General features: G+C 38.6%; 2 protein-coding genes across 5 annotated transcripts in view; one reads left to right on the top strand and one right to left on the bottom strand.

Moving 5' to 3' along the window:
- Positions 1-1,071: 1,071 nt before the first annotated feature.
- LOC141738677 (protein adenylyltransferase SelO-like) lies at positions 1,072-26,298 on the bottom strand. 2 transcript variants are annotated; one of them, XM_074574409.1, is made up of 19 exons: positions 25,725-26,298; positions 24,277-24,395; positions 23,901-24,029; positions 23,082-23,146; positions 22,926-22,982; positions 22,728-22,826; positions 18,662-18,729; positions 17,863-17,950; positions 15,948-16,017; positions 15,254-15,326; positions 14,465-14,548; positions 12,837-12,966; positions 12,132-12,176; positions 11,964-12,045; positions 11,787-11,879; positions 8,659-8,738; positions 7,735-7,778; positions 2,095-2,174; positions 1,072-1,763 (listed from the first exon to the last, which is right to left on the bottom strand). In XM_074574409.1, the coding sequence occupies exons 1-19, from the start codon at positions 25,921-25,923 to the stop codon at positions 1,641-1,643; spliced, it is 1,728 nt and encodes a 575-aa protein (XP_074430510.1). In that variant the 5' UTR covers positions 25,924-26,298; the 3' UTR covers positions 1,072-1,640. The 2 variants fall into 2 exon arrangements, 1 of the variants encoding a protein (XP_074430510.1); XR_012585443.1 differs by lacking the exon at positions 7,735-7,778 and having other exon boundaries at positions 1,076-1,763; positions 25,725-26,226.
- PDSS1 (decaprenyl diphosphate synthase subunit 1) overlaps positions 26,293-27,966 on the top strand; it is a 23,455-nt gene continuing 21,781 nt past the window's right edge. Inside the window, exon 1 of one of the 3 annotated variants that reach the window (XM_074574424.1) lies at positions 26,293-26,529. In XM_074574424.1, the coding sequence (XP_074430525.1) occupies positions 26,293-26,529 (237 nt within the window). The remainder of the gene's footprint in view (positions 26,530-27,966) is intronic. The other 2 variants (XM_074574426.1, XM_074574425.1) reach the window with 2 other exon arrangements.

The following is a 27,966-nucleotide window of genomic DNA, read 5'->3' as shown; positions in this document are numbered from 1 at the left end:
CCAAGAACAGACATCAACGCCAACGTTTCAATAGGTTGGGAACGCAGCCCTCGGCTGAGGGGCTTCTGCAGACCCCCCAGCAGCCCACTCCTTTTCTCTGGAGGCGTTGCCAGCTCCAACGCTAATCCCAATGGTTGCATTTACGACCCGCAGAAGGAATGTTAACCCAGGCTGAACTTGGGCAGGCTGCTTAAACTTCAGACAGGACTTTCAGGAAACTGTATGTAAATATCTATATCGTGCCTCACATTATGATACTACTATTGACATTTGAACAACTGTGTTTATATTTGAACAGACGCATATCTGAGAGGAAACCATCCTGAATAATTGTGTTGATTATAGCTAAGAAGTAAAGGCATTCAAATTTTTTTTTTAGTCACTGAAAGATTTCTAATAATATAATTTTTTTTCCACACTAATTATATTTCTAGAAATAGATCTGTGAAATGCTAATTATACCACTTCATAGCATCTATTTCAGAATCAAGTGGCACTCAAGAGACTTGGAGATTCTAAAACAATCCGTTTTGGATTTGGGAAGAGACAAGGTAGCATCAAGAAGTTATAAAGCCCCCAGATAAGTTATTTTTGCTGTAAATTTTCTAGCGTAACATTGGACCTGATGGCTTATGTATTAATTTTGGCTTAATTACACAGTAAGTTTTCTGATGTGTAATTGGAGTATCAAAGAAGGATAAATAACAAGACCCAGTACTCAAAGACTAGTCTCTTTCTGTTACTCTCTGTAACAGCTTCAGTTGAATTTTAAATACTTTCCCTGCAAGATTTTTGTTAGTCCCTTACAGCATCAGGTGGCCGGATACAAAAGGTGCATTGACCTGACTAACAGGTAGTGAGATACTTCCAAGAAAGTCCTATTTTCATGTCCAACCAGTGAAAATTTCCTGAGGCTTTATATCCATGCACCAACAATCTTTCTACTACTATCAAAAGACAGACTTTCCAAGAGCAGTGGACCAGGTTTGGTGGGCACCTGACACTGGCGGAGACATCAACATCTATTTTTGGACAAGTCACTCCCAAGACAGACATCTTTGCTCACTATTTAATTGAATTTCATTTAAACCTTTATTGGCAGTTTAATGGGAGAAAACAAGGTCAAAAAGAGAAAAGGTCTAAATGTAAGATGATCCTCTGTTCCAACTCTGCAAAAGACTTAAGAACATTTATGTCTTCAGAATACAATTATATTTCAACAGTGTGTAACAGCAAGAACATTCATCAAAATACTGCATGATTAGAATTAGCTTAGATGGATTTTTAAATTGACCAGCCACTAAAACTTATTGAGACCCACCTCATCGGCCATGAATTCTGAGAGGTTAAGTGTGACAGTTTGGCAGAACTTAAACATTGGGACTCAAATTAATGCACAGATGAATACGAAGGGCAGAATTATAAACACCAATATAATTTGCCGATGCAACCATACATAGTGGTCCATTTCTTTAATCTTCAGACTTTTATAAAGTTGGTCAAGCTGTCTTGCCTCGCAGAGTAGCAGATTCCAGTCCACAAAGTACAAGGGAGAAAAGTTCCTGTGGTTTGATCCATTAATCCAGTTTGAAGGTGTGAGCTTTGACCTTGATGATTTTACTGGCTTGTTTGAATTCCTCTCAGGATGAACAGCTGACTTTAAGGTCCTTGGCCCAAGCTGGGGGGCGCAGGGAGTAGCCTGCTTTCTCTGCAGCCTGCTGTCTCTGAAAGGGATGCTGTAAAATCTGCTGTAGAAGATGAACCTGGAAGCAATTAAAATGGGTAAGTTTTTATACAAAATGTTTTCCTGCAAACAAGAAAAGTTTCTGACACTCCATATTATGCACCCTTCTGTCTCCAGAAACTACTAGCTGAGTTGCTTACTATTCTTAGTACTACTATTAATATAGTCACTACTATTTATGTTATAATTAATACCGTTAATAATTTTGTCAATATTTTTAATAGTAATTGGTATTAGATAGTACAATATTGGTCAAAGTGTAGTATAGATTCAAAGTGTGAATGCAACTTTTTCATTAACAATTATGCCAATTATTAATAAATATGTCAAGAAGAAAGAAAGAATTTTACCTCTGAGAAATCATTCAAATTAGCTTTTTGCACTGCTGATTCTGCCATCCAATTCCTCAGAATGTATCTAGGGTTAACAGCTGAAATCAAAAGTAAATCATGCTAAATTTAGTTAGACATATTCAACAAAAAGAAAACACAGTCATTGAAACGTGTCATTGAAACCTTCAAGAAGGTTTAATTTGCAGATGAAGTAAAAAATGCATAAAAAGGAAAAGGAATGAAAAAATCTATTTATTTTTATGAGCTGCTAAAAAGGATTTTTTAAACTTGCACAATCATCAATGCCAAAGTGCCAAACAAAAACTAGAGTAGTACAAAACATCACATCGATGCACAAAGGATCTCCTGTTACCAACACCAGCAGACTTTTCTAATGTGATGAGTTTACCCCGGCTTAGGTTCCTGCTACATTGTTGGAAAGCATATTTCAATGTTGTCAGTACTTTCCCGGAGATCATAAAAATGGATATTATATTACTTAATTTAAAAAGGAATTATTTATTCATTAAAGTATATGTACTTAGATATTCCTTGTTCTATATCATACATCAAAAGTTTAGCCATAAAAGCCTTTGATGTTGCATTTCAGTTCTATTTTTTTAGAAACTACTTTTTCAATTTTCCTTTTAATTTCCTGGTGCGGTCAGGGGGAGCTTCCCCAGTTTTTTCCTGAACTGTCTGCTCTATCTTTTTGGAAACACCCATGACAGCTGCACTGCTTCTCTGGCACGTTCCAGGCTGATTTTGTCTAATTAGTGGTCAAGAGATTGTAGGGACATTGAAAATTAAACTGCTGAATGAGTGAACCAGGTTATATCTTACAGGACAGCAACTGAAAACTCACAGAGTTCTGTCAAACTGTATGCCAAGGACAATTCTCTTAAGCACACATGGCTTTTATTACCCATTTTTTAGCAGATAATGTCAACACAACTCTTATTTTTGCTCTGCAATTAAAGCCTAAGATTCTACTTCAGAAAGTTTTCCCTTTAACTGATGATCAAAAGAATGTTACAGATTAATTGTAACAAACATTTCAAGCTTGCATCGTAAATCTTAATTTGACCTTCGTCTCCATATTTTCCCAAATTCAGTAGGTGATTACATGAAGAGATTAATTAGTGATACCAGAGGCATTTCACCCATGGACTTGAAACCAAAAGCCTGTGATTTATGGACATACACAAACTTCATCTGTTCCTTCCCTTTCCATTGACGTCCCAGTAGGTTTTATATGAATAAACATTAGTTTTATATATCTTTCAAAAAATCCAGGTAGCTTTACCGAATATTCTTATAAATACCCTTACAGCCTATTTGAAAGAAGGTATTAGAGAAAGCAGAGTATTCATCAAAATCACCAGCCCAAATTTCCCTCTACTCAGTTCCTCTAATCAATTAGTTATGATGTTATTTTATTGACAAATAATACATTCTATTAGGAGGGGGATGATCAGAAACAATATTTTGGATGAAAGGACTAAGCTTAATCTATTTCCATTTCCCAATTCACTCACATCTTGTACTGCTGCTTCAGCTTGCAAACACAACTTGTTTATCCTAGCTGACTACCAAGACAATTGAGATCTTCGAGAAAAGCTATGACTGGCTCCTTCTAAGGTTCTGTGGTTGGACAGTCACAGGACTTTATTTGTATTTAATAGCTCCCCATACAGAATTAGTGCCTAGCGCACTGAACAGACTTCTCTGTAATATTCACTCCTCCTAAAAAGCACCATTTAACCAGCTAACAAACTAGAATTTACTGAAGCTGTGTAATCAGTGGAACAACACTTGCATGATTATTTTATGTATCACATACAATTAAATTATTTATCTTTACAACTGAATGATAGCCATTTTAAGCCACAAGATTTGCCATACAACAGCATTACACAAAGGGTCTTAATGTTATTTAGAAAAGTAAAGGACAAAAAAAAAAAAAAAAAATCACTCTACGCTCTAAGTGCTCTAACTCTGACCACTCCTGCTCCTGCCAGAAGGGAGAAGGTGAAGCTCTTTTACAAAATCAGAATATGGGCTGAAATCAGAAGCATCTCAGGTGGCACCACCAGTCCCTCCTTTACGACAACTACCCAGGTAACACAACATCATTCCAGCACAACGTGAACGCATGAGAATGAAGCCTGAGATGCGATCCGTCCAGATACAGACGTTCATGTTTTTCACATTACCGCTGTTCTGTATGTACTTGCATGTAATTAAAGAAAAGCCAATGGCTTTTTTATATATTAAACAAAAGCCAATAGCCAAAGACTGGCTATTTGGAACCCTGATAACCTTTATATAGTCATAACAACACTCTGCCCTAACTGCTAAAAAAACAGTGTCTTCCCACTTGGCAAAGTAATTTGCTCTGTCCGAGTACTTGATTTAGTCCAGTAAATGGGTCATCAATAGTAAAGTGTGAAAACAATATAAAAAGAATATTTAAAAGGTGGAGAAGTTAACATATGACTCATACAAAAAATGATAATTCACATTAAAACCATGACTCATAGTAGCAGGAGAATATTTGTCTCAGAAATATATTCTTAACAATTGCAAATTGACAAGTTTCACAGTGGCGTTAAAAATATCTGTAATTAACACAAGTGACAAGATAATTATGAGAGAATAAGACAAGCCAGATAAGAAAGGGACAAAGCAGAAGAAATTTTGTGCCCTTATAAGCATTTTATGATCTGGCCTACAGTTTTTTTTACATGTTTCTTTTATAAAGAAACAGAATGATAGACTTGTATGGGGATTTGGATTGTCAAAACTTTTTGATCGACTCCTAAGGAACTATGTTTAGGCAGTACAAGATAAAGTGCTACTAAGGACTAAAAACTAAATGAAGAGAGAAAGAATGAAGATAACGAATAAGTGATCAACTCGAAATGCTTCAACGTAATGTACTTTGGGACATGAGATATTTTACTAGACTTACTAATGATGAGGGAAAGGTGATGAATAACGAGGTGATAATGGCAATATAGTCAAGGTCAGTCAGTTCTAAAGACAGCAACAAGAAATTTAGTGGGACTTACCAACCCATATAAAAATCTGTGAGAGCCCTGACAGTTTTGCCTTTAATGTGAAACGCTGGGTAAAAATGTGCAGTTGGCTGAGTTGAGCCAGATTTGTGCTGCAAGTTGTACTGGCGAGGGACAGCTGTTACAAGCAAATATTAAGAGATCACAGGGGGTGTATCTAAGAGATCTATTTAAATGTAAAAGAGAACAACAACAGCAACAAAACTCTATAAGAAACCTCAGTCACACTGTAATATGGAGAAGCTAGCAAAAATGTAACAAAGTTTTTTTGTTTTAAGAGGAAAATAAGGTTTTAAATAAAACAATAACAAATTAACGTTAGTAGCCTGTTAGGAATATCTGGTAGCTCTGCTGTATGAATATATTGTGATGACCGGTTATATGGAAGAAAACCAACTTAACTAGGAATCTTCGCACATCAAGTTTTGGACTGCTGCCAAAGCTGAGACCACTAGCACAAGCCTAGTCCTGGAGGCAAAACCTTTTCCCTGTTTGTTCTGTCTCCTGTACTGTATGATCCTCTGAGATATGTGTAGAAAACCACAATGCTGTTTGGCAGAAGATCATCCCCAAACTGAGATCTTTTTTCTTGGTAACTGTTTTCATATTAACTTTCTAAAAATGCATGTAAAATTGTAAGAAGCATTCTTAAAAATGGATGGAGCCTTGGCCAGAAAATGTGGATGCAAACGTGAAGGTCCATGTGATGATAATTTGTGCCCTATGTAGTTTTTACTATCTTATTACTGAAAGTTGGCGCTATCTGCTGCCATTTTCCTACTAAATCAATTAGAACTTTTGAAGAAAGTGGCCAATCAATACGTAACAAGAGTACAGCCATTTCTGTTAAAAATAAGAATAAAACACCCTGAAAAGCATAGTAACACTGAAGTGTACAATACCCCGTGCAGAATTTGATCAGCTCTTCCATTTTCTTTACTCCCTTTTGTCCAGAGATTTTCAGTTGCTCATTGTCTTTTACAGGCAAATTTCACCAATTTACCACAGCTCACTGCAGATCCAAAAAAAATCTCTCCCAGAATAACTATTATAATTTCATATCTGCTATTTCTGCTGTGATAGACAGCTAAATGCAGTAACTCTTCCATTTTGTATTTAGAATAACTTGGAGAATTAAAGTACCTTCTGTTCATGACTAGAAAGTTCTTTCACAAGTAAGAATTTTTTTCTCCAGGTGCAGAAAAAAAAAAAGTGTGTGCCTTTCAAAAACCTTAATAACCTTTTATAACATGTAGAAAGGATTTGGAAATATTTGAACACTTAGACAAATCTTAGTCCATTGAGCCAGTACAGGATGCCTACCAGAATCTTTCCTGATGTTATCGAGGGTTCATCACCAGGGAAGAACAATGTTCTGAGCAGTGCAAACCAACACATTCACAGACTGCTAAAGGAAGGAAGTACAGATCAAGGAAAACGTGTTGCTTGCACTCAGGAAAAGCAGACATAGCAGAAGAGGAAGGGCGTCTCTCACAAGAAACTCAAATCCTAGGGGACCCTTCCTGGGAGTACCCTACTTTGCAATGAAGAGTTACAACTTGGGGAGCAGCCGGAGCATGTCCACCATTTCAAGACACTAAGGTGAAGCCCCACTCGAGACATGACGACATACAGATAATCATATTCCCATGGGCCAGCAATTCTTAACTTCTTAAAGGAAATCAAAAGGGAAAAAATAAATTAATCAAGTCTACAAGCACCAAAGCATAGAACAAGCTGGAGGGTCTGGTATCTCCTGGTCACCCAAATGGAAATCATAAAAAAGGGGATTAAAAAAAGTAAGAGAAAAAAGAAATACAAAAAGGTAAACAACAAATAAGGGAAAGAGAAATAAGTAGGTAAATGAAGATGGACATGGAATAGACTATAGCTGGACAGCTGAGCTGGATTGCTTCAGTGTCTGTTGTTCACGTATGGTGTGACACAGGACAGAGCAGCCTTTGTGAATACTGGTGGAAAAGCCTTCTTCATGACATCTTCATAATTTGTGATTTCAGTCACCTGAAATATGAACTGACATGTGCTCTGTCCTTCAAAAACAGCAGAATCTAGAGAAGAGCAACTTGGACTAGTAGTTGTGGTGCATTTCCATGATCTCACACTCACCTTCAGTCAACCGATATGATCACAACTATTCACAATAAGAAGGTGTTTGGGCCAGACCAATTTCTTCATAAATGCAGACTTAAATTAAGGATTTTTTTTTTTTTTTTTTTAAGGAGGGAAAAGGGAGGATGCCAGAGGAGGAAGAGGGCCTCACTGCAGCCAAGGAACATCATGATCATTTAGCTTATATAAAAAGTACATGTATATTCACAAGTCTAGCCATATACACATCGCTGGATTCTAATCACACGATTGGGTGAAACCGGAGCTAGCCACAGTGAATGTATAGTATTACAAGACTTGCAGCAGTGTAACGAGAGTTTCTCCTCTTCAGAAAAACAGTACATTTTAGTTGTCCTCAAAAGGAAAAATAACTAACACTGAAAAAACCTATGTAAATAGATAGCTGCCACCTCCAAGCCTATGAATTCCTTTGGATCATTTTACTCACTTGTCATTCGAGTTCTTCTCTTGGTGTCTGAATCACCCTTGTTACTATACATGAAAAACAAACCAAAAGAAGAAAAAATAAAGTGCTTTAGCTAATGGGGGTTATACTTATTTATTTTTAGAAATACTTTATTTGACTTTCATTAGAATCATTAATTGTTCTGCCTTTGTGTTCAGTGCAAGATGGTGTGAATCTCTAAGAATGATTAGGCTTGGAAAAAACTGCACACTTTCTTGTAGGTGTTGTATCTAGTATTGATTTTTTTCTCTAAAAAATATTTTTACTGACTAAAATTTCCAAGTACCTGATATATACTTCTTTTGACTACTATCAGCCATGCATTCCATCTGTGACTACAAAAAACACATTACATTCTTTATTGATTTAAGATAAAAGAATTGGCAAGATGTTCTAACATGCATGTCGCTGTCTATGCAACACCAGCGGTTTCCAAACACAGTCTGTGTATTCACAACTGTTCAGCTTCCACCTTCTGTCACCCTAAAACCATATTATTACACCGTAAAAAATATATGTATTACCAGTAATGAAACACTATTCATTCTTATGTATTTGCAAAGCCTAACTTTCAGATTCTTGGACTGAATCCGTAGGACTGGTATTTGAACAAAAGTTATTAACCGAAGAAATCTGATCAGTTGGTCAATGAAAGAAAACAAATACAGACCACTCCTCCAATGTCGGTTTTATGTACCTTTGTATGAAAACAGAACTACACTAGTCATTATTGTGGAATCTAGCACAATCTAGAACGATAAAGAAAAAAAGGCATATGAAACCATGTTTGGTCCAGTTTACCAGACCTACTAAAGACTGTTGAAAATCATTGCAGATTAAAGTTGCCTGCTTCTGGCAAATACACACTTGGTGTTATTTTTACACTTGAAACTGCATCAGACTTACCGATTTAATCTCAAGAGGTACATAGTAACCCAGTCTGAAAATAACTTGTGTTTACCCAGATCCTGGAGAGCCCAGAACTCCTAAAGAGAAAGAAACAGTTAATGGCAGGTAATCAGAATTTTGTTCCTGTTAAGCAAAACCAAAGTAAGCAAATGAATATTAAAAGGATATAAGAGGGAAACTTATGATGACCCTTCAAGGAATTTTCTCCCCCAAAATTCTACTAATATCTTTTCCTCTGTATTTAAATTATTTATTTTTGCTAGAGTGATATATCCATATTAATCCATCTCTGTTATGGCACATTCTATCTAAACACCTCTAGCATTTCACCCCTGTTTTTCCATGGCTTATTGTTTGGCCTATTTTATTTTTTTAGGCTACATAACTATAAATTTCACTGTCTTCTGAGTTTTGTAGGTGGACCAGATCTATTTGTAGAGAAGCAGGGTTTTTTTCCAAAATAAGGAAAATATATTGATAAAGAAAGGTAAGGTGCGGAGAAAAAGAGAAACTTAAGGCTACAGGGATAGGAGAAGACTGAGGAGAAGAATAGAGACAGCAGGAGAGGAAGAAGGGAGAGGAGACAGAACTTGGAAAAGGCAAACAGAGAGAAACCAGAGCTTGGGGTTACTGCCTCCAGTGTTGGACGACCACCACAAACACGGCTTCCCGGGCTGAGTACACCGAGCCAACAGCTGCTTCATATCACTCGGTCAAGAGAAAGTAGCCAAAGCTCACAGACAGAAAATGAACTTCAGAGAAAGAACAGATTAGAAAGAAATGGACATAGATAAAACATTTCTTTCTGCCACTACTGCAGAAAGAAATGGACATAGATAAAAGGGGGTGAACAGCAGATACCCAAGAAAAAATGGGCAGAAGTTAAGGAAGGGAAATTAAAAGCAAGAACAAAACAAAGTTTTGGTCACATTTGTGTTTTTTTAAAGGAATGGGAGTCAAAAACATAATGAAAAACACAATGAAAAACACATTTGAGGATAAAAATGAGTTAAAATTACAGAAGTGTCTAAGAGCTGTGGGGCAGGCAGGTGGTAACGGGAGTGCAGGAGTCAAGCATTTGTTCAAAGATGTGCAGGGTTAGGCTGCTTTAGGAGGAATTTCAGAATGCTTCCAGTTAATAGTAAATGAGAGCACTTCTGCAGTGTTCCCAAAGGCTTCTGGCATTTTTTAGGTCAGTTTTGGTGTGCAGCTGAAAAAAACGTAAGTGATCTACAAACCAATATAAGAACTTACTTCGCTACTGACAAAGTATTAGTGTGTGAATAAACAGCAGGCGAAATTACTTTAATATTCTTTAATATTCTTTAAAATTCTTTAAAAAATTAAAACTTTTTACCAGCATAAAATTGTACCTGCTTTAGCATATCAGTTTTGGGACTCGGAACTTGCAGGCTAAATAATTTCATTGTGTGAAAAAAAAAAAAAAGGTCAGCTGCTATCAAGTGAGGGCTGCAAATGACCCTCGGTGTAGTTGCAGGGCCACAACTACACCATGATTGTTAGATCCTCAGCCTGCACCTTCAGAGAAGGGGAGATGGAGTTGTCACAAATGCCGCTACTGCAGCGGTCTGGGAATGGCTCCATACTGCATGAGGGGGGCTTCCATACTTCCTATCGCATGCAGGCCACTAAGGAATGGAAAAATCCCTTGTATTCTATGACAAAAATACCTTCTCTTACAAACACACCCATCCTCTTATCACCTGCTCTGTACAAATGATTAATCCCACAGCTACAGCTCTTTGTATTTTTGTTGCTTACCACTATAAAATCTCAACTATTAATGGTTTCAAGCTCATAGAAAAGGTCAGGTTAGACCTCTTACTTAACAGAAAAAAACAAGGAAAAACAGATAATTTGGTCAAAATCACTTAATTATCTAGGACACGACCAGAAAAGAAACTGTAACTCCTCATTTTCATTCTGTACTTTACACACAGTCATTCTGCTCCCTAAAATAACCTCGTAAGCCCACCTACTCTCATTTTACATTAGATTCAAAGACAAATAGAAATAAGTCAGAAGTTACAGAAAGGCAATGGATTCCCAGGCAAAGTGAAGAATATTCCTCACATGGAAAAGGCACTGTACTAAAAAAAAATAAAAATAAAATCCTTTTGTCTCTTGCAAAAAGGCTTCCTTTTTTCCTTTCCAGATCAGGTACTCACAAACTTTCTTTTCAGAATTTCCCCTCTACATTTTTTTCCAATTATTATTTACTTGCTTCGTCTTGCTTCAGTTCAAACATTTCAGCCATATTTCCACTTCTAAAGATTGCACAATTTTGAGATAAGAAGTTGATCTCTTTTATTTTAAGGCTCTCATCTCTTTTATGATTATACTTGGTCCTGAAGAATAAGTTTAGGCTGAGTTAGCAGCAACAGAGGATGGGATAGCAGGCTGAGCAGGACACAGCGATAAAACGTGTTCCTATGCTTTAAGCTACATTTAGAACTGATCTTGTCCCCCAGGAAGGGCAGAGACCACTATGGGCTGAGGTTCTAGCAAGCGTTTATGATGAGATGGGATCTCACTTGGCATTAGATACCGAGACAAGCTGATGGGCCTGAGAGCTGGTGTTTAGGTCACCTGGTAACCCCATGTTAGGAATATACTGATCAACCCGAGGTCGAAATTTTCCTCATGAGCCCAGTCCAACTTCATTTGTGTCTTACAAAATACTATGAGAAGGTGTTCTTAAGCACAAAAAAAAAAAAAGGGGGGGGGTGAAGGAAGGAAAGTTCTTTCCAGCAGACCCATCTTAAATGTGAAGAAAATTACATTTCCACCTGTGTATAATTTATGACTATTCATATTGGATCTGTACCGGAGGCTGAACGTTTTACTTCAGCACTCTTCATTAACGTAGCTTTCATTAGCACTCTTCGTTAATGTATCCTTCCTTACTAGACACAGGCTTAACATGGGGTGGTAGCATGACACAGATATATTAGCCTCCCTGTCCCTTAATAATGCTACAATGATGTATTTCCCAGGCAAATCATAGTTTGAGACATTATCTATTACACCAGAGTTATGTGCAACCTGATTTACTCATTTTATAATAAGTGTTCCTAAAATTGGGTGCTTGTATTCATCAATACCTCAGGAATATGGAGTTCCTTTAACTGGTCTTCAGTAATTTCACTGAGCTGTCGAAATGTCATTGTAAAGTCAGCCTTTGTATCTTCCATAAGCTAGTGAAAAAAGATACTTCTATCAGAGTTTTTAAAAGTATGGCATCCAGATGTTTGCCAAGAAAATTAGCAAAGCAAACTTACTTTTAGGAGGAAAGCAATCAAATAGTTATCATCCTCATTCTCCCCAAGAAGACCCAGTTTTGTTTTGAATAGTTCTGTGAAACTGAAAGTAATAACAAAGTAAGGAAATTGTCACATAACATAATTCATAGTATTGCGACTGCACGTTTGAGTTCTGGAAGTCCATACCGGATGTGATAGTGCTCACCATATCCCTCCAAAATCTGGGAAGCTCTGCCAAAAAAAAAAGTAAATGTCAATTCTATGAAACTACAATCCTACTGTGGGTACAATCCTACTGTACACTAGTCAATGAAAAATTCTTCTGTCTGATATCTCACACACATTGTTATACTGAATCAACTGGGATCTGTAGGGCAAAAAGACTGAGGGGAAACATTTTAACAGGCTTCAAATACATAAATAGCTGCTGCAAAGAAGAAAAATACAATGTTCTTCCTTTTCATACTGAGTAAGAAGTCATGACTTTAAGCCACAGAAAAGAAGACTCATATTAGGAATCTTTACAGTAGGATATTAAAATACTACCTCATTACTTCAGGAGGATGTATAGTCTTCATAAGTAAGCATCTTAAAGAATAAGCTAGACAGACTTAAAAACTACAGGCAAAGGTCCTACCTTAGGGAAAGGAGAACGGACAACAAAACATCTAAGACCACCTTCCAGTCGTATTTTGCTATTATTTATGACCAATGAAAACCTTTCTTCCGTCCCTCCACCTTATTCTGGCCAACAATTAATTCAGAATCAATTTCCACTTTGAAAAAAAGATTTTAAAAGCTAACCCCTTGCTTTCCTACACATATGGTGATTTGAGGGTCTCCCATCTCGCTAGTTCTTTTAAGCATTAAGATATTTTAAGGATTACTTACAGCTGCTTTTGCCTGGGATCCAATAAAGGTTTTAGAGCTTGTAACAGCTTGCTCAGATTAAACAGCCCAACATTTGCCTGGTTTCCTATTTTATACCTCCTTTCATCATCAGATGTGTTTGGAACAAAATCTGTTTTAAACAAAATGTTACTTTTCCACAACAGACCAATTACAATAAACAATCAATGTTAAAATACTGAAATGCATTCATTTTTATACTTACACGGCAAACTAATAAAAGTCCTAAAGTTACTAAATATTGAAAATCAGATCACAAGGATACCTATTTATAGTGAATTAACTCAAGATCTGTTATTTGCAAATCTAAGGAATACATCCTTCACAGACAAGTTCCCACATGTCACAAGTGACATTTTCCTACTTGAAGATATAAAATAAATCAAGATGTTTAAACAGAAAAAGGCTGGTTTTACACTAAAAACAATGTCTTATTCAATGTTTTTACTATATATAGTGCTACTATTTAGCACACAAACTAAGAAAATAACTGTGCAACCAGATTCAGGATTTATAAGTATTTTTTGAAAAATAACATCTATAAACACGTATTTAAATAAGCAGGTTACCTAAGTGAGATTTGTTTCCGTTGTACAAGCAAGCTTTACATATTCACATAAAAATTAGGGCTAGCATGTTCCAGTATGCAAATGCATTATTTGGGAGATAATAAATATCTGCTATGCAAGTTACAGGTATCCAGCAGTAAAATGTATGCAGATCTCCAGCACCAGTCTCTGAACGGATGCAGCGTGAACCCCTTGCTCAGATGAAATACGGATAAGCTGATCAATGCACACAGCATTGCCCGAGTCCTCAGAGGACATTAATAGCAAATGGAGCATGAAGGAGAAGAACTGTGACACATCTATCAGATCTGGTGATTGGTTCAAATCTGAAATTTAACTCACCATATAGAGAAAGATCTAAAACCAGAAAAGCCCTGTTTTTTCAATGCAATAGAAACACTATGACATTTATTCTCATGAGATTTCCTTAATTTGAGGCTGCATGAAAACAGATAGTGAGATAACCACTGCTGGTTCTGAAGCTTACTCAGATGCAACCTCTAAACAATAATCTAATAATATGCATTTATGTAAATACTGTACTTGTATCTATCAATACCAGACTAAGTTCATGCTTTCATAGAAAGGTTGCCATGACTGGGTAGGTTTGATTTATTTTCTTCCAACATATAATTAGCTGCTGTGACTACAAAGCTAGAGCATAATGCATTCAAAATTACTGTATACTACTTTTGCTTTTGGCTGCTCACAGCAATATGCAATTTTTAGTTTTCTAGGTTTCTGTTGTAGCATCAATTCAACCAATGAAGTTTAACTGTAAACATTCTCATGAAAATGGGTTTAATAGTAATATTTCATTAACAAGACTTCTAGCACTTGAGAATGCAACCTGTATAGTGTATCATACAACCGGCCTCTTGATATAATTTTTTTCCTTAAAACTCTTCAAACAATACACATGCTTGGGATTTTTCTGCTAATAACGTTAGGAGTTTTCATGCACAGAGAAACTACATAAATTAATACAAAGATTTTATTTTAAGCAAAAAATTGTCTTTTAAAAACAGGTGCTACACTCACTTGGGTCATACGAGTCCATAAATCCAAATGGACCGTAATCTATTGTTATGGATAATAAACTGAAGTTATCTGTATTGCACACACCTACAATTAAACAACAAGGAGAAACAAAAGTTAAAATTCCATGCTGCAGTCTTTAGAAAATTTGCTGTGAAAAAGATCCACTGAATCTAGAAAACTTTGGAGCTGTTACCTTTTAGAAATCAGACTCTGGAAAATAAACTTGTCTCTCTTACTCTTGACCTGCCATACATTTTAAGTATGAAAATGAGAAACTGTTCGCTACGTTATCTTGTAATCTTGTATCTGGTTCCTATACCTAGGTGGCGGTGTTTCCTTTTCCTTTCAGTGCGATGTCATGCAAATTGGTCACTAGCTGCTCCCTTGCAAGTTGACTGGGTGCTCTATTAGCAAGACAATGCTATTTTGTTTTTCGTAATATACATCTAAAACACAGGTGGACAGCACTGTATCCTATACACTATAAAAGGCCAGGTTTTTATGTAGATGCATCAAATTCGGGGCAATTAAACTTATGTATGACATCAATACATGGTCTTCGTACATCAGACTGTTACAACAATTCTGAGAATTCTTGCTTCTGACAGATACAGTCATGCTTTGAAAGATCAGAAAGTGCTCCTACTTGTATATTAATGCATAACAGATACTGCTGTAGGCAAATATATCAGAAGAACTGACGAATAAATTGACAAATAAAAGCCATCTTTACGTATATAACTATAAAGAGTCACTCCTGTAAACCCGATGCCACCTACTGCAGCTTACCATGTGCAAACCCCACAGACATCCACAACGCAATCAGGTTTGCAGTCTCTGATACGACTGTAGAGAAAAATTCCTAAAATCAAATACATCTTTTACTTCAAGTCTTCTGAATCAAAAATATGGAATACAATAACACAAACATTTTATTCACTTTAGAAAGATGTCAGGCATTCTATTTTTAAGTGTTTATCTCTGTCAGAACTTTTCATTCACATTCTAAATGATGTGGCTGCACAATAACCTTATCCAGCAAAGACAATAGTTAAATAAGTAGATGCCCTAAAAGAAATTAAAAACTCAAAAAAGAAACAAAGACACAATATATATGTTAGTGTATGTACTAGTATTTACTATATGTACTACATTTATACTAGAAAAAGCATAATTCATCACTTCATGACTGCTGCTCACTTAAAATCTGAGCAGTAAGAGAACAAAAACTAACAGAAAATGGAAGCTTCCCAATAAACATTTCAATATCGAAAAGTAGTGAAGGATGTTCATATCTGACTTTGAGAAAAAAAACTTCAAGAAACAGGTTTTTATGGAAGAGAATTAATAAACTTTCACTAATAACACCTGGAAGCGTACTTCAAATTTTAAAACTTTTCAAAATTTGAAATTTTGAAAAGTTTTGTATAATTTTTGTTCACATGCCTGTGGAAAATAAAAATAACTTTTAAAAGAGACTTACCAGATATCTGTTCGAATCATTCATGGCTATTGATGGAAAATGTTCCTGAATGATAAAGTCTAGCAATCTTCTGCAATAGAAGAGGCAGAGTTCTTTAAACAAAACTGGCACTTTTAGAACTGATCATTCAAAATTCTTGTTTTCAAACAGTTAAATGCTGATCTATGGCTTGCTGCAAACAGTTCTTAGAAAACTCAGTCTACTTATTCCAATGAGTCTTGGATTAAGCCCCTCCAAATGCTTAGAGATAAAACCTAAATATTACTGGAGACTGCCATGTAAAGTTAAAATTATTCCTGTGTGTTAAACTTCCAGAGCACTCCAGGATGTGGTTTTGCACGCAGTAATATCAAAAATTTTTTTTGGGGGGGAGGGGGGAAGTTTGCATACCCCCAAAAAAAGTATACAATTATAAAGAATAATTCTACATCAGAATTCTCACAAAGAAAATTTTATGGCTGAATTCTTATGAAGTAGGGTTACTTGCCATAGTAACAGGCCTTTCCCAAAAGAGTGCTGCATAGTCCTTCAAGACAGGCTCAGGAAATTAGGATACATGCATTAAAAATTGCAATGTCTGTCAGACGCATATCTTTGCAGATCTAAAGCTTTAAAGTAGAGCGGCTGGCATTTAGTACATTTAGGAGCTCCCTGTAGGAACCTCTTGTGGTCAGAGCCACCCAGGGCCACTGGCACAGGGGGCTGTGAGCACCACCTACATGTGCGGCAGGCAGCCTGAGCAAGGGTCGGACCTGGCCACGGGTTGGACACCTGGCCAAGGGTTGTGCCTCCTGTGAACACAAATATCTAGATTTTACCTTCTTATCAGGTTGTTGGAGGAAATCACTGAACTCCCCTCAAACAGTGACAATTTTATCAGAGTACATAGCAACCTGACCTTCAGAAGGGTGTCTAAACTATTGCCTCTGAATTTTAGCTGGTTGCTGCAAGACATCCTCTTTCAGGAAGACCTTCTCTGAGGAGGAAGCACAGAGTCACACTAGCCTTGGCCTGCTCTTGGCCACTCACTCTGAGGCCCCCTCCAAAACAGGGAGGAAGGAGTTGTCTATTCTGCATGAGTACAAGTGATCTTTATGTGTATCCTTAAATCCCGTGGGTCACAAATACTTTAACCCAAAAAAAACCCAAAACAAAACTTAAAATCAGTTCCTTAATTTGGTCTTTCAGTTTTACGATAAAAATCTGCTATGAGATTTCAAAAAAAAAGGAAAGAGAGACAGTGCAGAGTCATGCAGGAAGTTAAATTGCATTGCCAGTTACTACAACATACAACTGCTGCTGTGAGCTCTTGCCCATTTTTAAGCACCGCAAAACAATTTCTATTGCAAGTGATTATCACCCACTACATTGCTCCCGAGGACAAATGACCAACTTTTAAATATTTACAGTAGACCTAAAAATTTGTCATGCTCCACACACAAATTAATATTGCTAAGAGGCTTAAAACTGCAGTAATTTCTTATCTACTATACTTCTCTGGTTCTAAATGTTTCTGGAGAGCATACCTTATACAACATATTTATGCTAGTGAGTTATTTCATATTTCTGTTAAATTAGCTTCACAGACAACTATGGGAAACGTAGGAACATATACTCTAAATTTACAAATCTGTCCAAAACAAACAATTCCTCCCTAGTGCTTAGTTACCAGAACTATTTCAGCTATAAAACCTTTCTCATTTTGTAAGATCCAGCCCTTCAAAAACATCTAGGACGTTTTACCCTTATGAGGTAAGATCTTTTGTATGCTTGTATAAAAATAGGAGGTTATCTAAATTATGCAATATTCCTTTCTAAATAATTTATGTCTAAGTTCCAACTGTATATATGCATTCTAATATATATTTGTTTGTTAAGAAAACTAATATAGTTATTATGAAGATTAAATTCAAACCTTTGTAAGTCCAGTTCTCCAGAATGAGATAAGATTTCCAACGATCCTATACGAAACCATGATTTGGCAAGACGTAGCACTATTGCACCTTAAATACAGACACATGGGTTTAAATGTAAACAGAGTATAACAACAAAATAAAATAGTTCCATAATAAGGCCATCATGTATTGTTTCTATAGATGCAGAATGTATATATGCATAGTTAAACTGGTATTTTTGTAAGTATGCTCAACACGTAACAGATTAATATGTATAATATTACTTTACTACACATACCTTTTAATCATAAAGCTTAATTGGCAAACACAGCAAACACAGGCAAAATTCCAGTACTGCATTAATACTAGAATTACTCCAGAAATGCTAGCAACAAAGAAAGAAACAACATAAATAGATTTTTTACCCATGCTGTGCTATCCCACTCTTTTTCAGAGCAGGTGTAGATGATGTATCAATGGCCCAGCCACAGTAGCATTCCCACCCTTCCAGCATTGCTATTGGAACAATGGAAAATTTCCCTAGTTTTCAATATCATTTTTGTAATGGCAAGTGAAAATAAAAATTATTGCCCTACAACACATACGCCACAATCATAGCAGACCTGTTCACAGGGCTTCATTTCTTTCACTAAGATATGTCTCAAAGTGATTTCCTCAGGAAAAGTTTTATTTCTTAATAAATGAAATGAAGCCTGTTTAGTACTTTTTATTACACATATATGACATATTAAAATTCATTTTTGCAATGGAGAATTAAGTTACAGTGTTGCAACATATTGTTTTAAATGTGTTCATTACCTCTTTCTTTATTAATATTTCCGTTGTAAAACTGGTCTCTCCATACATCATCATCACTTACAACTAAGCTGTAACAAACAAAAACCGAACATTAAAAAGTCATCTCAGGAAAAATAACTTACAATGAAGATCAAGTCATATTTTATATAACTTTATTTCTTTCATAAAAAGGAAGATCTTTTTGCTGGCATAGCTTTGGATTTACAAATGACACCAGCAAACAGTAAGCTGAGGCTTACCAAGCTTCATCAGCAAGGTGCATTTATTTTTTATTTATACAATGTTGTCCAATTTCCATTATTTACACTGTTCTTGGGGAGGGGGCTGCATTCAAAAAATGTACTGCATTCATTTGGAACCTCAGTGACTGATTAGTGTGGTGATAACATTAAATAAGTCACAATTTCCCTGAGGACAACAGCGAAATTAGGAGGACAGAGAAATTAGAAACCAAATTGTTGTATCAGATGGAGGTTCCCCTTTATGTGAGTCAAAACTGTTGTCACGGGAGCTTCAAGGACAGATCTGGGACCCTCAGCAATCAGAACTCTTGTAACAGCATCAACACATAACAGGCATAATTTTGATGATACATTGTAATTAGCCCTTTCTTCTTCACTGCTATTTGTACTTGGATTTTTAAAAACAATCTCTTCCTTTCATTTGCCTTAAATTCAGCACATCCTACAAATTTTCATTTTTATCCAACTATTGAGATTTGTGAGTGCTTGGAACAACTTTGCTTGCTCTAAAATATTTCACAACTTATGTTCATTTTACAAAATAACTGATTTCAATGTAATTTCTGTTATATCAGGAAAAATAGAATGGAATCAATCCTCATAACTATGCAAGGGCATCATATTCCCCTAAGGTTAACGTGTAGGAAGTTTTCTCGCCAAAGCAACCGGGATTACACCGACAATCCAGCAGAAGTAATGCTTGGTGCTGTCTTCTGAAAGAGGTGTTGTCCCCTCAATAGGCACAGAAGACTTCTTATTCAAGAGTCTAGCAGCAGGAAAAAATAGCTCATTTTGTATAATTCTTTACCTTTGCTTGCTGATAACTCTTAGGTAGTTGAAGACTGCACAGAAGACAGAACCAAACTTTCCTTAGAGACACACAGAAAAGGACAAGAGGCAAATCTAATATTCCATTCATAAATATGACTGAAGACAGTCACAGAATTAAAACAACTCCCATGTGTCAAATTTTGAGAGTACACTAGATTCTGGTTTTACATAATTTAGCATCAAAATTTTAGAAATAATTTAATTGGACCAAAAATGTGGGGTATGCATATAAACATAAATATGTACAAAAAAATAATCATGAAAAGGAATGATTTGTCTGACTTCTTACACAGTGCAGTTGCTTGTAACAGTAACCATGGCTTCGAAACTTTATTATTAATATATTCCATACCTTTGAAAGTATCTAGTAGCTATCCAAACTGAATGCTCCCTGTTAACTGCAAAGAACAGGCTGTGAATTGTTACAGAAGGAGGGAAAACGCATCTAGAAATCAAACTGCTCCCATTACTGGAGCTGTACTGATACAAGCAACATCAGGAAATTTTTTCCAAAAAAGACTCTTTTGGAAACAATCATATATGATTGGTATGTCTGTAGGTGTAAGTAGAAAAAGTGCTGACACAAATGAGATGCAAGAAGAAAAACTTAATCCTCCAAGAAAAACAACAATATTCAAAACCAGGGAATGAACCCGACACTAACAAAATAGCGTGTGCATCAGAGCACTAGGGGAGAGGAGTCAGAATAGTAATGCTATTAAATTTTACTGGTTTGAACAGACCTCTGCCAGAAGGCTTGTTTCTTTTTGAGTATGTAATACTTCACAGGCTCCCTGCAAAATTCCTGCAGAACACCAGCACTCCTCTTATTACTGACAAAAAAATCCATGGGGGGCATCAACATTTGGTTAGTTACTAATACAAGTTAATGGACGAGCAACACTTCAGAGCTGGCCAGACAGTGAAGCAGACACATAAAGATAACTACATTCCCACTATAAAAATAGTTTCCAAATGGTCCCTGTAGTTGGTAAGTACTGTTACTTGAGAGAAGGCAGCAGGAGACCTGACATACGCTCAACCACAGGAAAGGGAGCACTGAAATTGCTTTTACACCAGAGAGGCTGGAACAGCACACACAGGACGGATGGATTATTTCCCTCCCTACCTCTGGCTCTAGCTTAAGGGCTGGACTTCACACTCCTAAGTGCTCCGCTTGCTCTTTTGCATGAACATCAAGCCCTACGCAAGTAAGGGCCAACTCTGAAAACTATGCATATTGGCTCACTTTTTTGACCTAATGCATAAAACTGCTCACTGGTAGCCCCAGTATGCGACTAAAATGGTACCATATGAAGAACTGTCCTTTATCTGGCAGTACAGTCATAAACCATAGCACCCCATTGGGAAAACAGTACTTAAAATTAATAGAGCAAACCAGCCTGCTGGGTGTTCTGGGATAAGCTGTAAGGCCTTTCCCCACACTTCTGCCAAGACTTGACATGACCTCGGTAAGAGCATCCCACCAGCCTCAGTGCAACAGCTCCCCATTGGGAAGAATATGGATATCAGCTGGGGATTTTCCAAATGAAGTCTTGCAAACAGTCTGGAGAGCTTGTACAGCAGTTAAGAGAGCCAGGCATTTAACCAATTTGCCAGCAGAGAACTAAAGCACACTGTGTACTCAAAAGAATATGTGCACAGTTAAGGAGTAATTTCACATTGTTTTTGCACTGAACGATTTGTTGAGACGACAGCAAAGAAAGGCTATAACCTTGCCAGATGCTTTCCTGCTGATATTCAGACAGATTTAAACTTCTGCGTTAACAGCCAACAGCAAAGGGTCTCAAGGTGAAGTCAGTGAATAAACCATCAAAACTGTCATTCACAAACACTGCACTTCGACAGAGCAAATGTGTTAGAATTAATGCTAGAGAGATTTGCAGACACTTTGCAAATACAGACACGTAGCCATGTGGCAGCTAAGTACAGGCCTTTTCTGCAGAACATTTACTTTCTTTGAAGCCTGAAACGCCAAGTACAGACACAAGACCACTTGGAACACAAAATGAACTTGACATTTTAAACACGATCATCTGAAGAATTCAGTTTACTTAATTCTGAGAAAAATCATGCAAATGAGTGAACGTATTAGTCTTCTTTGTCTCAAACAAAATTAATTTTACATTATTTTTTTACGAAATCTTCCTCTCTGCTCAGGAAGTGTTTGCACAAATAAGGAATTAAGAGCAATTACCTACATACAGTGCCATCTCCAGTCTACTCATCTTACTGACAATTTTTCCTACCAATCTTAAAAATTGTGACTAGGTGACTGACAATATAAAAATAGCCACTCTCAACATTTTCCCACTTGGCCTGATTCTAGAAAAATTCATCCAAATGCTTAACTTTAGTGTAATAAAAGACTTGTTTATTAACCATATAAAATGTATTAATAGACTCATTGATTATCTACATACACTAAAGGTATTATTTACAGGGCAGGAATCTAGCCCTGCTGTTTTTGCAAGTCTTTTGGTGAGCAACAAGGGACAGAGCAATTTTATTTTTTTTTAAGAGAAGAAATTCTTGATTGCAGTTTCATAAAAGCTGGAGAGGGCAGTTAGTGTCAGGTATAATCACTCAGTCTAACTTCTATTTTTCACTCTCTTTACAAAATGAACCAGATTTCAAATTAAGATAATTCAGTTAAGATAGTCTTGCAAGTGAAAGACAGCTGTTCACCGCAAGACAGAGACAGTACACAATATCGTATTTAAATAAAGTACTACTTTAGAGCATACCAAAGACAAAAGTGAATGGATTAATTGCTGGAGCTCATTATTACTGGAAAGTTTTATCCAAAAATCTATGAAACTGGAGGGATATATTTTATCCTGATTGCATAGATATGAAAAGAAAGATCTATCCTCTTGGAAACTAACTGTCCTGCTTTATCGATGCTCAGTGTAAGTCAGTCACAAAATTATCTGTAAATCAGGATGCTGTGAAAAAGAAAAGAAAAATACCTAGCAGCTCTGCTTGTAGGAATTCCAAGATAGTGCATGGCCTCACTACACAAAAATTCTCGCACAGAAGAGCGAAGCACAGCTCTTCCATCGCCATTCCTACAGAGGACAGAAAAATAAGGAATAGGTCATAAAATAAATGCAAATTTCAAAAAGAAAACATCCAGTTTTGGTGTACATAGATTAACTGCAACTTACCTGGAGTATGGGGTCTTCCCTGACCCTTTTAACTGTAGTTCCCACCTCTCACCATGCCTGCAAAAATACCATCAGCATTTCTAACGGTACACCTCGGGCTAGGCATGAATCAGCTAAACAGAATACAGAGCGGAATGGGACACTTAAATGTCACACCTGTTTGTATATACTCCGATCAAGTGGGCTCTTCCATCGCCCAGCTGACCTGCCCAGCTACCAAACTGACAAAAATAAAAATCAAGTTACTTTCTTCTATAATTTATAGCAGTTATACTTGAAACAGTGCAAATTACATGTAGGTTCTCTGTGATCTACACAATGTAATGACACATTTGCTCAGGTAGTCATTGAGATATTGATCCCTAAAGCTGCATTTCCACACTCGCACCAATAATGAATCAGAAAACCACAGAAAAAGAATAATGCCAGTAATCCCCATTTTTTTTCTCTACCTTCCAGCTATTGTGTACAGCTACAGCCCTGACTCTTTCGTATCATGAGCCTTTAAACTGACACAGCTTGTAATTTTGGTTTTTTTAATTGGAAATTACAAATCAAATTCTACCATTCTTTTCCATGAATAATCTTGCCCATTTCAGTGAAACTTAACTCTTAGTAATCATGGTATTGCAGTGAGGTGCTGTCCTTTTCCACTCCTCTGAACTGATAATACCTGTCATGAATCAGAGCTTGTCAGGCTGCAGGGGTGCTAAGCATGCTCCGCAGCTAACAGGAGTTAAAAAGATAATTTGCTTCTGGCATGAACAGCAGCAGAGAAAGTAGACATGGTACCGTGAAAGAATATTGTAGTTCCCTTCCATCTGCAACCCCTTTCGAAGAACAAATCTGCAATCACAGTGTTCGTATACTTACAGGCATATACTCATACACTTACAGGTATTATCAAGGTGATAATGCCTTTTTACATGTAAAGACCTACACAATTTCACCTGGAAGAACAAGCGTTATAGTTACCTGATGACCCCCGTATCTATGGGCCAATGGAATAGACCCAAGTATCACTTTCCCACCGCTGACAAACTGAAGAAAATCAGGTGTTCCTGTGACAGATATATCAAGATCCAAAATATTTTCAAGAACTACCTGTAGAAAAAAATAATACAGATGGTACTTGTATACAATCAAATTTTCAGTGGTAATGAATGTGTTTTTTCTACAGATGTCATTATTAAAAGCCACCTCACAATATGTTTTAAATGTTCTATTTATTTAAAGTATATATCGATAAGATGCTTTCACAATAAACAGCATATGAATATTAAAATATAATTTAGTACATGTATGAACAATTTCTACCAATCAGAGAGGGACAAAAAAAATAATAGCCAACCTTTGAAACAGCTACAAGACGAACTCTAGATTTAAAAGGTGTAGGATACACAATTGAAAAAATACAGTTTTTCACATTACGGACATAATTTTCCTGGATCACATCAATTGGAAAAGGATCTGTAAACATAAAACAGACAATAAATGTTTTTTTTAAAAAATTAATCATATTATTCTTAATACCTTTCCCTCAAATCCAAACAAAATACTTCAGAAACAACCAAAACCTCACTCTCTACCACAATGTATATTAAGCCTGCATAAAAAGCAAGCCCAAATAAATTCAGGACTTTATTCTGTTTGGGATTTTTGAAAAGAAGGATTGAATTCTGCAGTTAAAGAAACTGGTAGGGCATACTGTTTTTAAGATGTGAAACATTTAAGCATAGCTTCAATTAACTGTCATTAGAACAGTCTCAGGGCAGTTTTATACTGCGCTCAATTATATGCAACCCTAAAAGATATTTGCATGAGACAGCAAAGTTCAGCTGCCCTCACAGCTGAACGATGTCGTGCAACAGATGAAGTCACTGTGCACCAGTAACTGTGCTATACAGTCCACATGCAGCCATGAGCACTAAGAAACCAGCTTGAAATCTTCTGTGAGTAATGTAAACAGCGAATTAAAGGGTCAGAAGATGCATTCCTTGCTGTAGCATAACATATGTACTCAAAAGATGTGCTTCATTCTTCCTTCAGAGCTACTCTGCACCCTGATCCATGGTAACACAGAACAAATATTGTTTTAAAACACTGCATTAATACTGTGTCTTTTAACATCTTTATGGATTTTTGCTTGCAACAATCTTACGATTCCATGTTAATTATAAAGTCCCAGTACCTCAGAGTCACTGTAAAAATTTTAAGTTAGCTAGCAACTCTGGAGACTTGCTGTTAGCCGTGTTTCTCAATACTTCTCATGACAAATCCTGTTATAGCCAGCTGCCACAAGATTTATCACTGATTATGGTTTCTTAATGCTCCCAAGTAATTGTATCACCTGAAGAAATTATTTCTGTAATGTCGCCATATAAATTATCTTTATTATTACAGGCAATTCTGTATGCCCGAGAGCTATATCGCTTTGAATACGGTGTCAGGTTATCAATTTTGGATTAACACGTAATTGGGACTCCATGTCTCTCCATTATGATGAATTGAAAAGAAAGGAAAAAGGAAAGAAAGGAAAAAAAGGGGGGAAAAAAAGAGAAAAAAAAAAGAAAGGAAAAAAGGGGGAAAGGGGGGGAAAGGTAGAAAAAAAGGAAAGAAGGGAGGGAGGAAAAAGGAAAAAAGAGAAAAAAGAGGAGAGGAGAGAAAGCTTCTTATGGCCAATCCAGTTTTAATTTTAAAAGTAGCAATTATTCGCCTGTATATGTAAGATCTTGGCTTATTGCTCTAGCGGCTGCTACCACCGGCCAAGCCGAAGCGGCCGGGCAGGGCGGGCTGTACCTCGGAGGCTGTCGGAGGAGAGGGGCCATGAGCACAGGTCGGCCGCCCCCCGCTGCGGCCGGCAGCAGCCGGGCTCCGGCCGGGAGGCGTTGGGGCCGAGCGGAGCCGGGCAGAGCCCGACGGTGGCGCACAGTGGGGGCGGCCGCCCGGCGCCGGCAGCCCAGGCCAGCCAGGCGGCCAGCCAAGGGGGCCACCACATGTCCCCCCAACCTCGCCTTCGCCGAGTCACCCAAGAGACCGGCGTGAGGTCTCCGTCCCCTCAGAAAAAACTTTAACTCTTCAAAGGGCTTTCAGGGGAGAGCCGGTGCCTGCTCCGAGCGGGAGGGACGGAGCGGCTGTGGCTGAAGCCCCTCTCCCTGCGCTGACCGGGGCCGCCCCGCACAGCCGGGTCCCCGCTGAGGGGCGGCGGCCCACGCCCTGTCCCGCAGCCGGGCGCGGAGGCTGGGCCGGGCCCTGCCAGGCGGCACCGCTCCCCCTGCAGGCCCTCAGCCGCGCTCTGCGCGCCGAGAGAGCGGTGAGAGGCGAGGTGGGGAACGATGAGGCGCAGGGGGGTTCCCCGCCCGCCCGGATGTCCTCCCGGCACCCCTGCCAGAGGGTGGTGGCGGCGCTGGGTTTCCGCGTCCGGGTCGCGGTGGTGCCGGAAGGCGGTGCCGGCGCGGCGGGGCTGGGGGACACCATGGCCTTGCGCTGGTGGTGGCGGTGCGGCGCCTCCTCCCGCCGGGCGCCGCCGCTCGGCTGCCTGCCGCCCCTCCGCCCGCCGGGGCCCGGCTCCCGCACCCCGCCGCCGCCGGCCCCCAGCGCGGCGGTGAGTGCGGCGCGGCGGCGGGCGCCTAGAGGTCACCGGGAATGAATGGGGTGGTGGGGAGGGTACGGGGGACACCGAGCGAGGCGGGCGGTCACAGCTGCCCCCCGTCCCGGCCGCCCCTTCGTCCGCCTTCCTCAGGCCGCGGGAAGCGTGGAGGCCCGAAGGCGGTCGCGGTGGTGAGGGCCGGCGGCGGGCGGGGGGGCCGCTCCCTGGCCGGGGGGGGCTTGCAGGGGGCAGGGGCGGTCTCGTTGCAAGGTTAAGTAGTGGCTTAAGGGTTTTCAGGGTAGGGTTGGTTACTGTTGTGGGAAGAACCTCTTGGAGCCTTCTCTAGATGGGAGCAAGGAAAGTGATTCTCCTTAGTGTGAGATTTTTGACGTGTTTGCGCGTAAGTTAGCATTGTGAGTTTTAACGGGGACACGGTTCTCTCACCACATTCGTTTACACCTTCCTCACAAGGCCAAGCTACTGTTCTGACCTGCAGTAAAGTGTTGTGGCTGTGATGTGTCCGGCATCACGCATGACCCAGTCTTACAGTGCTAAGCTGCAGTGTAAAGGAGAGAGTCTGTCTGTGCCCTCACCGAAGGAAGAATAGGAAGAGATCAGCTATTTTGTAACAACAGAAAAGTGTGAGAGGTATGAGAGAGTGAACTTATGAAGGTCTTGGACATAGGGCTGGTCACTGAAGTCAGACAGTGGTGAGCTGCAAATCTATGATAAGTTAGGGTTCTTCTTCTTCCCTTGTCTCCTTGCCTGGCCTTTTTTCATATTGCACACAAGAAGGATGGTTCTTGTGCAGTGCAGTGCTCTTGTTTCTCTCCCTGTGTCTAAGGAGAGAGAGACTTCAAGCTGCGTACAAGGAGACACTGAGGCATGAGGAGCAAGTTGGGGTAACTCTTCTCCATTCTCCTAGAGCATTTCTATGTGGGCTTTTGGAGAGGCAGTTTGGTGAACATGTGGATTGCGATGATTTCGGGCTGGGTCAGCCCATCTGAGCCCTTTAGTCAGCGTGCACTCCAGGGCAGGGCTGGGTAGTTCTTCGCGGCAACAACAGGAGTGGAGCAAAAGGTGCGTTTCTTTTCTCAGCCTATCTCTGCTGGAATGGTGTACCTGGGACTGAGCCTTCCCCCAGGCTCCTGGGCTCCATCTGCAGGAAGAGATCATTGGAGAGATTTCTAGGTTTGCAGGTTAGGTTCTTGACATTCATCAGGGAAGATGTGCAGGTGTAAATTATCATAAGAAGCAAGCTGAATTAAAATTGCTTTGGGGAAAACAAGGTAGGTAGTGTGGTAGTGTACGGAAACAGCTCTTGTCCTTTCCTCAGTGCCTTGACTAATGCAGTCCAGATTTATCTGCAAGATGGGGAACGTTTGAAAATTGCACCTTGCACGAGTGCAAAAGCAAGATTTCATCAGAGCAGTTCTGGGAAGTTAACTATTA

This window comes from Larus michahellis, chromosome 2 (assembly GCF_964199755.1).
Source record: "Larus michahellis chromosome 2, bLarMic1.1, whole genome shotgun sequence".
In the NCBI taxonomy this organism is placed as follows: Eukaryota; Metazoa; Chordata; class Aves; order Charadriiformes; family Laridae; genus Larus; species Larus michahellis.
This window is presented reverse-complemented; position numbering and strand designations above follow the sequence as displayed.